Here is a 12739-nt window from a genome sequence, read left to right as displayed (position 1 = left end):
GGTCTCAAACTCAGGTGGCAAGCAAGGCGGCACAGCAGACGCACAGGCAAAGGAAAAAAGAAAACCTTCATCACCAGATACATTTAAAGCTGAGGATAGATGATCAGGTACACTTCAATTGCTTCAGTCATAAAGCACATGCAATATAATGCTACGCATAACTGCAATGCACATTATCTTTGAATATGGATTTTCTGTTTTTTTTTTTTTTTTTTTACTTTATGTTACCAGCAGTGGCAGTCAGCATAGGAACTTATAAGGATGTAACTCTGGGTTCTGGGAGCATGACTGCAGTATTTTGAATAAAGCCCACAGTTGAAGTAATCAGCCAATAGGCATTGCTACAGCACAGTACAGTACAGACTCAGTCCAGTGTACTGCAGGACAGGGCAGACTCAGATCAGTGTACTGCATGCACAGTAAAGTACAGACTCAGATCAGTGTACTGCATGCACAGTAAAGTACAGACTCAGATCAGTGTACTGCATGCACAGTAAAGTACAGACTCAGATCAGTGTACTGCATGCACAGTAAAGTACAGACTCAGATCAGTGTACTGCATGCACAGTAAAGTACAGACTCAGATCAGTGTACTGCATGCACAGTAAAGTACAGACTCAGATCAGTGTACTGCATGCACAGTAAAGTACAGACTCAGATCAGTGTACTGCATGCACAGTAAAGTACAGACTCAGATCAGTGTACTGCATGCACAGTAAAGTACAGACTCAGATCAGTGTACTGCATGCACAGTACAGTACAGACTCAGATCAGTGTACTGCATGCACAGTAAAGTACAGACTCAGATCAGTGTACTGCATGCACAGTAAAGTACAGACTCAGATCAGTGTACTGCATGCACAGTAAGTACAGACTCAGATCAGTGTACTGCATGCACAGTAAAGTACAGACTCAGATCAGTGTACTGCATGCACAGTAAAGTACAGACTCAGATCAGTGTACTGCATGCACAGTACAGTACAGACTCAGTTCAGTGTACTGCATGCACAGTACAGTACAGACTCAGATCAGTGTACTGCATGCACAGTAAAGTACAGACTCAGATCAGTGTACTGCATGCACAGTAAAGTACAGACTCAGATCAGTGTACTGCATGCACAGTAAAGTACAGACTCAGATCAGTGTACTGCATGCACAGTAAAGTACAGACTCAGTTCAGTGTACTGGCACAGTAACTGTAAAGGCTGCCCTGAATGGAACATAATGGAAATAATTTTAGATGGACATCAAGCTCCCTGAACTCGCTATGTACCTGTATCTGTGCCAGACTCATCGAATATCAGTCAGACCCCACACGCTAAGATTAGACTTATCTTACCCAACTTAAATATAGTCTCATCATTATGTTCCAACTTGTTTTCATCTCAGAAGCAAGCTACCATGTTATCAGGAAAATATAAACCCTCGGGTTTTGTTCTGGTCAAGTTTCCATTCGAATAAAATGTTTTGTTTCTTTCAGCTAATTGCCATGAGACTTCATGGATTTTACCATATTTGGCAACATATAAAAGTAAGGATCAGTACTTTTTTGTAGGTGTTTTTTTCCAATTTTGCACGTCTGTGGTGTCAAATGTGGCCAGCCATAGTTCATTAAGCAGATGGAAAACACCCACACACACACCCAAACATCCTCCCAAATACACACACACACACACACACACCCAAACATCCTCCCAAATACACACACACACACACACACACACCCAAACATCCTCCCAAATACACACACACACACACACACACACCCAAACATTCTCCCAAACACACACACACACACACACAAATAAATACCCATATATCCACTCAAATAAACACACACGCACACACACACACACCCATACATCCAGTCAAATAAACACACACACCCACCCAAACACCCATACACACACCCAAAAATAAACACACACACATACACCCACCTATCCACCCAAACACCCACCCCCTTTATTTATTTGTTTTTATATTTTATATATCAGAGCTCACTGAAACTGTAAGTTGTCATTCCCCTGTGATTCCCTGCATAGGGCCCCAGTTTGTCTCCACCATGTGACCTGCAGAGATTTAAACCTGTATTTCAGTGGTTATCCTCCAGGGGTCCCCATAGGCAACATTACATTACATTACATTACATTACAGGCATTTAGCAGACGCTCTTATCCAGAGCGACTTACACAACTTTTTTACATAGCATTTTACATTGTATCCATTTATACAGCTGGATATATACTGAAGCAATGCAGGTTAAGTACCTTGCTCAAGGGTACAACGGCAGTGTCCTTACCCGGGAATCGAACCTACGACCTTTCGGTTACAAGCCCAGTTCCTTACCCACTGTGCTACACTCCGCAACCCAACGGCACAGTCAAGTGACTAATCATACAGTTGAGTTTCTAACTGAGACTTTTATAAAAAAAACTATTTAAGTAGTTGAGCTAATATGTGGAGAGTCAGGATGGAAAGTGAACATGGATGGAAGTTTAAATGCTAAGAAAAGCATTTGAGCCAGGCCAGTGGTCTGCACTTCTGGTCATGGAGAGCCGCAGGGTCTGCTGGCTTTTGTTGATACTCAGAACTTGAGTAGCACAGCAATTGATCAGTTAATGTAGTTGCTTACACAGGTAACTCAGGTCATCTGGTTTCCTCGGTCTCAACTGGTCACTGATCTTAAAAAACAAAAACCAGCAGACCCTGTGTCTCTCCAAGACCAGGAATGTGAATCACTGCAGTAAAAAGAGAAAATCCATCCATATAAAGCAGGGGTGTCCAGTCTTATCCACAAAGGGCTGCTGTGGCTGCTGGATTTTGTTTTAGCCCAGCACTTGATTGTAGACCATGATTAGATAATTAGTTGAATCGTGGATTTATTTTTATAAACTTTTTTTGTACAAGTTAAATGTTATACAACTGCTTCCATTTTTAATGTGAGCATTTCCCACTGCTTATAACAAAAACTAACATGCCCCTGTACAACATTTACTGTAAAAATACAGCAGTATGTCCAGAGTAGTAATATAATCATACTGAATTTAACATGTGAGTGTTGCTTGTCAATCACCATCTGTGCTTAATTAGTTGCAATTAGGTTATTAACTTAAATTACCGAAATGGTGCAATTGGGATATCTGCTCGAGAAGGGGCTTGACAAAGAAGCTATGGTGACCTCTAGCTGGTGGAGGACTGAAGTACAATGTGGGAGAACAAGGGGAGAGAAACTGGTGGCCGTACCCATGCAGCATTAAGGTGTTCAGCTTTAGCATTAGCATTGGCTACAATCCAACAGTTCTGACAGCATTTGATCCTGTGTTCATCTGAACCTACAGAAAATGCTGAATGTTACAGATCACATCTGGCTCCCCATTTCATCAGTTCCTGTTGTCATTTTTATTTCATATAAAGCACAGCACCCCAGCAGATTCTACATGATCTGACTACATTTTAACTTTTCTGTATTTAAGATTATCGCTTTTCATTTCATGACTTTTCCAAAATGATCAGTCAATTTTTGTCTAATCAGCATTTTGATGTACAGATGCTATCCCCATGTGAGCTGTGCTCTACAGCATATTTCCCCTTTAAAAAGGCCTCGTTATGTTTGTTTCAGACTGAATGTATAATAGAATAAATGCTGTCTGCGCTGTGTATTCCTCAGCTATATTGCGGCCGTTGTGCTTTAAATAGTCTCAGTCACAGGGCAGCCATTTTAGGTGGTCACCACATGAAAACATGGCTGCCATTTACTGCACAGGCGAAAAGGTGCATTCAATGTCACTTTACATTTATTTTATTTTGAGCTGAGCTGATGTTCTCAGAGTGTCGACAGTTGCAGGTTAGAGTTCACGTATACATTTTGGGATTTCGGCAGAGCGACTGTGTATGATTCCTTGGGGCATCGACGGCAGGAAGCCCACCTGGGATCGGGACTTCAGCTTTGTGATTACAAGATGGGCTCTCTATCTGGTAGGCTACACCAGCTGACGGACATCACAGAAATTAAGGCTTTTCAAGGAGACGTATGGCATTTTAGTGGCCGCTTACGTCATGCCAAAAATAAATTGGGAAAGGAGGATCACTGCGTGTGCACTACACAAAGGTGAAAAATCCTGGTTCAGACAGTAAAAGTCCTCGCCAGCATTTTGTTCCAATCACCTGGATTTACTCATTGGCACAATTCTTCAGCCAGGAAATGGAACTAATTAGTGAAATCAGCTGGCTGAGTTCATGGGTGGAAGAAAGACATGGCAGGACTTTTACTTTCTGACCACTGGATTTTCCACCTCTGGCACTACAAGCAGACACAAACAGGAAGTGTTTGCATTATGGCCAAGTGGAGCAAGTCAGACACATTCATTTTGTTCAGCACTTTTCAAAATCCTTGCTTCAGATGCTGGAGACATACATCCTACAGTAGGATTACATACAGAATAAGCCCTATAGTAGGATTACATACAGAACAAGTCCTACAGTAGGATTACATACAGAACATAAGCCTTACAGTAGGATTACATACAGAACACGCCCTACAGCAGGATTACATACAGAACATAAATCCTACATTAGGATTAAATACAGTACATAAATCCTACAGTATGATTACATACAGAATATCATAAACTGCCAGCCAGCCATCAGCTAGTCAATGTGCACTGTGATGCACAAATTTGCCACCTCATTCTGTACCAGAACAGCATCAGAATCTATGTTCCATCTTGCCCTTAATTTTGTGTTAGCCTAAAAACTACTTTGCACATACATTTTTAACAAGCCTGACTGGAGAACACTCAGCCCATTGATAAACAAGCATTACTAATCTAACACACTGCAAACACCTTGTCTTACTGTCTTACAAAGAGAAGGCTGGAGGGGTTGCCAAACCACCAAACAAAAGGGAAGAGTGATATACAGTATATATTGTGTCCCACAAAAGCCGAACACTTGGGAGTTTAAACAACAATGTGGTGCCTGTGTGTTAGATAGGCTAAATGGCAGACTACTTAACACCCGGCAATTATGCAAAAGAGTAGCTGGAAAACAACGCTGGTGCATTACCTAAATGGCTGACTGCTAAACCACCGCCATATCACTATCCATGTCCCTTTAATATGCCAAGCACCTCATGGTCCTGGCTTGTAACTCACTCACTCACTCACGCACTCACTCACTCACCCACTCATGCACTCACTCATCGTTGGTGTGTGAGTGTATGTGTGAATGGGCGAATGAGAGGCGTTTGTAAAGAGCTTTGGATAAAAGCGCTATATAAATGCAGCCCATTTACATTTACCATCCTGCCAGTCACCTGTCTAACACAGAGTCCAGGTGAACCACATGAAGCAGCTCCCACAGCCACATAGAGTTTCCCTTTGTAGCATGTCCAGATAGCTGCCATTTCCCCACACCTACAGGGTGGGAGAAGGCCTAAAAGCACACTCAATGTCCTTCTCCATCGCTAATGGCTGCAGTATGATAACACTGCTTCAAGGCTTTGAGAGTGATCAGTCGTCCTCTCAACCTGAGGACTGGTGTGTATCTTTGATGCTGCATGCACATACCTGTATGCATTAAAATCTTTTTTAAAAACATGCAATTATGATTCAAGCATCTAATGCATTGCATCATACTGACAAATTGACAACCTCAAGATATTTTTGCCAAGTTATATGTTTTGTAAATATATTGTTTGGCATGATATACATTAGTAGTAGTAACGTATTTATGGCTGAGATGATAATATTTTATTAAACTGTAAAATGTACCTTCCCATATGTCACATAACCATTGCTGGCAATGACTGCTGGAAGTCTGTGACCAAAACACATCAGCAGGTGCTGAGTTTCTTCTCTGGGGACACTCTGCCAGACCTGTACTGCAGCCATCTTCAGCTCCTGCTTGTTTCAGGGGCTAGTTGCCCTGAGTTTTCTCTTCAGCATATGAAACGCAGGTTCAATTGAATTCAGATCATAAAAATGACTTGGCCAGTCAAGAATCTTCCGGTTTTTGGCTTTGAAAAACTTACTCGAGCGGTATGTTTGGGGTCACTGTTTTGCTGTAGGACGAAGTGCCATGCATTGAGTTTGGAGGCATTTGGTCGAACCTGAGCAGAAATGATGTTCTGGCACACTTCCGCAGTTGCATTGTCACTGAAGAGAAGCGAGCCGGCACCTGTGGCAGCCACATGTGCCCAAGCCATAGCACAGGTGAGGTGATATGCTTTGGATCTTGGCAGGGCCGGCCCGACCCAGTAAACAAAGTAAACATTAGTTTAGGGCCCCACAATTGGTTTGGGGCGCCCTCCCTCCAAGATATATATGAACATATATATATTTTTAATAAATAATTGTGTTCCCTAAGACAATGGCTTTTTCATTAATCGAAATATATTTCTATTGGTGCCAAATCTTGCTGGCTGGGGCTTGGGGGGTGGTTTTCGACCAAAACAGAGGGCCCCATATAGACTTTTTGTTTAGGGCCCCCAAAAACCATGGGCCGGCCCTGGATCTTGGGCAGTTCCTTTTGGCTTCCACACTTTGCTCTTGCCATCATTCTGATACAAGTGAATCTTGGTCTCTCTTTTTCCAGAACTATGCAGACTCTTTTAAGTACTTCTTAGCAAACAATAACCTGGGCATCCTGTTTCTGTGGTTAACTACTGGTTTGCATCTTGCAGTGAAGCCTCTGTAGTTCTGTTTGTGAAGTCTTCTGCAGACAATAGTCAAAGACAGGTCCACCCATGCCTCCTGAAGTGTTTCTGATCTGTTGGACAGGTGTTTCAGGATTTTTCTTTATTATGGTGAGACTTCTTTAGTCATCAAATATAAAGGTCTTCCTTGGCCTACCAGGCCCTTTCCGATTATTGAGTTCACTAGTGCTCTCATTCTTCTTAATGATGTTCTGAACAGTTGATTTTGGTAAGCCTAATATGTGGCCTTTGACTTTTTTTCTTATTTCTGAACACAATTGAACACACCTGACTAATCAGAAACACCTGTGAAGCCATTTGTTCCAAATATTATAGTTCTTTGAAATAAGGGTGCTGTAATGTGTACATGATCAAACCAAGGAGTATAAAATACCCTTTAATAAAAGCTGAGAATCTGCACTTTTAGAAAAATTGGTTGATTACAAAATTGTGGATTGCATACATACATGCACACACGCACGCACGCACACACACATACATACATATATCAAAGTTTGTTATATATGTTTATCAAAGTTCATTGTACATATATCAAAGTTTGTTGTATATATGTCAGGGTTCACTGCATATATATCAAAGTTCAATGTATATAATACATATCACAGATCAATACATATTTCCTTGTTAGCTTGCCAACTATATCTTTTTTTTTTTTTTTTTTAGCAATGTTCTCATTGAAAATGGGAGAATTGTGTTGGATTCAGGCACTGAGCCATGAGCCCAGGCCTATCCAAACTGATCACAGCCCACTCAGTAAAATGGCAGAAAATGTTTTTTTCATAATAGCATTTTTTTTCAGATAATGAATTTGAATTGTTTTTTTGTGTGCGTCATTGTATTGTGACCAGTTCAAGTCACTGCAAGTGGTCAAATTAAGGCTAGTACCATTGTGGTGAGATTGTTGTTTGTATCAAAAAGCGTTTTCGACTATATTGTGGTCACTGAAGATGCTGTCTTATACGTTAACGGGTAATGTTAGTCACTAGTGATGGCGTAAGTATAAAATAAAAGAAAAATAGAAAAAATCTAGTTTACAAAAATTGTTGGCCATTTAAAGTTGGATAGCTGATTGTTTTCTGCCTGGGTGAGGGTATGCTATATTGTAGGATGCTTGATGGTTTGGGTTTTTAAGTTTTAAGTGTTATTTTTCTCTAAACTTTGTTGTGTAGCTACATTTCACTTATTTTCTCTTGATTAGCGCTAATTCGTTGTGTCACGAGCGGACCCGTGTTTTATAGGGAGGGGTGTTGCATTGTTGGTTTGGGTTTATGTATAGCCTGTGCTCTCCTCGTCGTGTATTTAGTCTAGCTGTAATAGTAATTTAAAAAGGAAAAACGTGTGTTTACAAGAATTTGTGCTTTTGTACCACCATAAGGCGGTACAATAGCAATAGTTAGCAGCCCACGATGAGCGCAAAGCCGTTAGAAATGGAGTAGGCTAATGTTGTGGGATAGCTCCAAAATGCGATGAAGCGGGGCGTTGCGCGCGTGGAAAATGTATTCCGAAAATACTTACATAGACGGCCTTCTCAATAGACTATTGCACAGGCCTGTCCCGACATGTAGTTCTGCCAACGACGCCGGATGAATTATGGTATAACTACCAAATATCTTTAACACTGCTGGTTAAATTGTGACCATTCACAATTTAAAACTGGAGTAACAAAACTGCGTGAGATTAATGTCCTAAAGCAATTCCTGAAATGCTCCTTTTGATTTAAAACGAATGTGCAATATCCAGCAAGCATCAACTGGATAGCAGTGAACTGAATAAATGTGTAAGCTTCCAGGAATATTTTAATAACCAAAAAATATTAGCTGCAAAGTAAAATACTCAGTGGTAATTTATATGAGTCCAAGAGAAAATTCTAATCTAAAGGCATTCTGTCATGTAGAATTTACTCTGTGTTCATTTGTTTGCATTTAACGCTGAACATTTTAGTGTTATTAAAATAAGGTATTAAATGTAATGCACTAATCCTAAACATTCCAAGCTTACACATTTACATTTAGGCTACAGAACGGATTAATATTTGACCGTTTTGGATAACATTTTGTCTAATATATTTATATATTTTAAATATTTCGCTTTTCCATGCAAGCTTCTAAAAAGTTTAAATAAAGAAATTGCATTAAAAGTGAATAAACAAACCTAGATCAGACATCTTGGATATCCGTCCTTCCACAGATTAATGACTAAAACCTCATGCTGTGATTCTTGCTGATCCAGGGTTTGGAGCCTCTATTTTTCAGTGCATGGCGGGTGAACATCAATTTAGAGCGCAAAGGATAAGTTCATATTTTACTGCTGCTCTAATGTTCTTAAAAACGCATTTCATGGACGTAAATACAGATCTTTATCAGTATTTAAATATACCCAATGCAAGCCATGAGCTTCTTATTTTCCAACATAAAACATTCATTGTGGTATAGTTTGCTTATGCCGAAATATGCGTGTTTGTGTGTGTGTGCGTGTGCGCATGTGTGTGTGCGCATGCTTGTAGGTGCGTGTGTATTTATACGCTGTCTTCTCTTACTCTGAAATATGTATTCGCTGGTAAGAGCATGGCAGTTTCATTACTACAAATTGTGGATCATCTGTAACAAGAACCCTACTAAAAAGTGCTTTGAGTAGATATGTGAAGATGAAATATTTAATTTTCCTTTGGGGCAAGTGGCTGCTGTTCATATGTTAAGAATGTCAAATGTGAAACATTTTGTTCAATTTTAGCCAAGGACAAAAAGTTAATGTACTTTATTTCTTCGTGTAAGCACGGTTTCTCGCGTAGTTCTATCTTCGTTTGAAATGTAAAACACGTGAGGATATCACATTAAACATACGTTTAAGGCATGCGGTGGTGGATTGAATAACAAAAGAAAATATGTGTGACAAAAAGCCAACTTTCCATAAAATATTGCATCTGTGAAATTTGATCCCCGGAAAGAACTAACAAATTCTGGAATAAAGCTGTCGTTTTTGTTTTATTGGCTTAAAAAAAAAGTTTGCGGAGATGTGTTCAGATTAATTGTATGAACATGTTTTCCTTACTTTTAAGTTTCGTGTACGTTTTGGTTACAGGGTACACATGCGCCTTCTAGGTTCAAGTTAAATTAAGTTTTTCTTACTTAAGTATAAGATGATCCCAATGTAGGCCTATATGAGCCAACTGCAATTCGAAATTAGCGCCCTGTTCCGAACTGAGGCTTTGACCGCACGTGCTTGAAAAAGGATTAGATTACGTTGACATAATTTGTGAAATGCAAAAAAAAAAAGAAAAGAAAAATCAGGACACGAGCGAGGGCCCTCGCGGATGTCTGACAGTATGGTGGCACCCCCTATCTATGTACTTCAGTATTCCGTTTTCAGACAGACTAACTTACCACGCGACCTTCTTGCTCCCGCAGCTCTACTCACTGGCCCCCAAACACATGCACGCGCTTTTGATGGCAGAAATTGACTGTGCTGTGAAGTTAAATCACATTTCGAATTGAGTTCTGACTGATTAGAATTCAAGGCTAAATGAGATTACTCTCACTCCTTGATATTCCATTCACATAACATATTAGTGTTATTCTTTCGAAGATTAACTACATATCTTACAGAAATGTATTTTCATAGTACTTAAGATCACGCCATTTTACTTGTCTTGTTCATATAATTACTGCAGTCGTGGAAGAACGACATGTGATTTGGAGAGAGAATAAGCGTGACGTCAGTACTAATGGCATCCTGACAGCACGTGACTGGCAGGGTGAACTTCTCGCCACGTGCTAATTCATGTTAAAAACGCTACACTCTCAACTTGGTGACTAGTAGCTCAAGAACTCCGAATGTCAAGATATTATTTTACATTTTTATTTGTGTTTTGTATATTTACAATACAGTCGTTATTTTATTTTACAATTCTGATTATTAAAAATAAAATACTATCAATCCAGAATATCACGGTTTGCCGCGAACAAGGCACTACAAGGAACTATAACTATTCTTGTTGCACCCAGACCACCAGAGTGTAACACATTAACCAATAACCAAGACATTTTAACAAGCCTTGAACAGCAGAATATATTTTTATTACTACTGCTTGGCTACTTACACCACCTGCACCACGAGTAGTAGTAGTTGTAATAATAATAATAATAATAATAATAATAATAATAATAATAGTAATAATAATTATTATTATTACTACAGCTACTATTACTACTTGTTATTATATTTATTTATTATTTTTGTTAATTTTTTATTTTATAATTATCATTATACATTATTTATTATTTATTGTAAAGAGTTAAATACCACAATAATTCCAGCTGTATAGGATAAAAGAGACTGCTGAAGTGATGGGTCATCTGAACAAAAGTTTCTTTCAGTAATGTGCGCATTAATATATGGTTGGTCATATTTAGGCGTATCATAATAAATTCAGATCATAAGAACAATTTCGTCCGACGAAAATTCCCAGATAGAATTTGTTCCGGCCTCATCCTGTTGGTTTAGCAATCACCAAGGTACCTCGTGCCATTCAAATGGAACGATCTATGAAAGTGTAGGCTATAGGACAAGGTGACAGAACTTGGCCAACCCTTTTGCTGATTAGTCCACTTTATAAAGCACTGACAGCATAGCGCTTATATTGTTTACACTCACTGGTCATTGCGATCATACCTTAAATATTCATATAAGTTATAACCAAGGGAACCACATAAGGGCATATCGCATCGACAGTTTTGAATGGAGAGGACTTGTTTGATCGAGGTGGCCCTTTGCACTTGAATTATGGCACAGAAGATCTGGCGGAACTGAAGGGTAAGAGGACTTCGCCATCCCTCTCCCTCTCCAGTGGTATTACCATATTACCATATCTTGCCTGACTCTACAATACCTTTATAAAACATTGGGAAATATCATTCAGATCAACTGCGCACACTTTTGTTGTACAAACAGGCACTAAATAGTGTTGACGTAATTGTAGATTATTATCGTAACATAACACATAAATTGACTTACATTATTTCTAAAAATATTCACAGAAGCATTCATTTTAAATCTCACTTGCTAATTAAAATGAAATAGAATGCTGCCTTTCGGTCATGTCTTTATCGCGTAATTTTATGCCGACAAACAACGAAACAATTACCCCAACGCCATATATTTAGCCCACATAATCAAACTACTAATTTAAAGAAAACGACACGAGCTTACAGGAGCATAATTCTGATGGGCTCCTCCTCCCGGCCATGCCTTCTAATTAATGGGGCCCTGTTCGTGCCAAAGCCTGCATTGGACAGCAACACAGTCAGAGAGTAAAAGAGAGGGTGAAAGTGCCACTGGGTGTAATTGATTGCCTCCCAATCACAATAACTTGTTAGTAAGAGTCAATCGCGGTGGCGCTTTGAGTCTCGCCATTTTCTCCAGTAGCCCGCTACAGCACCTCGGACTGCCACGCGCTCTGGCATGCGAATCGTTTTCAAGAAAATCTGGGATTGGAAAAGTCTGCCTTTAAAACTGGACTTTAAATCTTATCATACTCCAACGGAAACAGAAGCGATGGTGTTTCCCGGGTTCCTGTGATCTGACGGATTTACGAGTTCCGTCTGTCTTTTTTTTATTTTCTTTCTTTTTTTAAAAAAGTTTAAATTTAATTTATTCAAACATTTAACTGTTTCAAATTGCATAAACTATTCAGTAACTCACACGACAACCAAGAATGAGCTCCAAAGAAGACGTGAAGATTTCGTCGGTAGAAGAACGAAGGCGAAGCGCACTGGATCATCTTCCTCCGCCCGCGAACTCCAACAAACCACTCACTCCATTCAGTATAGAGGATATTCTGAACAAGCCGTCCGTTAAGCGCAGTTATACGATTTGTGGAACAGCGCACCTGATTTCATCCACTGAAAAGCTTTCTCCGGCGGGTCTTACTTTGTCCAATCGGGCGATTCTCAGTCAGACTTCACCGCTTTGCGCCCTGGAAGAATTAGCCAGCAAAACATTTAAAGGTCTTGAAGTGAGTGTTCT

General features: G+C 39.7%; 1 protein-coding gene across 1 annotated transcript in view; it reads left to right on the top strand.

Annotated features, from left to right (window-relative positions):
• The first annotated feature begins 12021 nt into the window (after positions 1-12021).
• The window catches only part of lbx1a (ladybird homeobox 1a), a 3294-nt gene continuing 2576 nt past the window's right edge, over positions 12022-12739 (top strand). The window contains exon 1 of the mRNA XM_064317392.1: positions 12022-12739. This exon is cut by the window's right edge and continues 14 nt beyond it. Coding sequence (XP_064173462.1) covers positions 12429-12739 — 311 coding nt within the window. The 5' untranslated portion in view covers positions 12022-12428.

This window comes from Anguilla rostrata, chromosome 18, assembly GCF_018555375.3.
Source record: "Anguilla rostrata isolate EN2019 chromosome 18, ASM1855537v3, whole genome shotgun sequence".
Classification (NCBI taxonomy): domain Eukaryota; kingdom Metazoa; phylum Chordata; class Actinopteri; order Anguilliformes; family Anguillidae; genus Anguilla; species Anguilla rostrata.
Note: the sequence above shows the minus strand (reverse complement) of the source record. Positions and strands in the feature narration are given on the sequence as shown.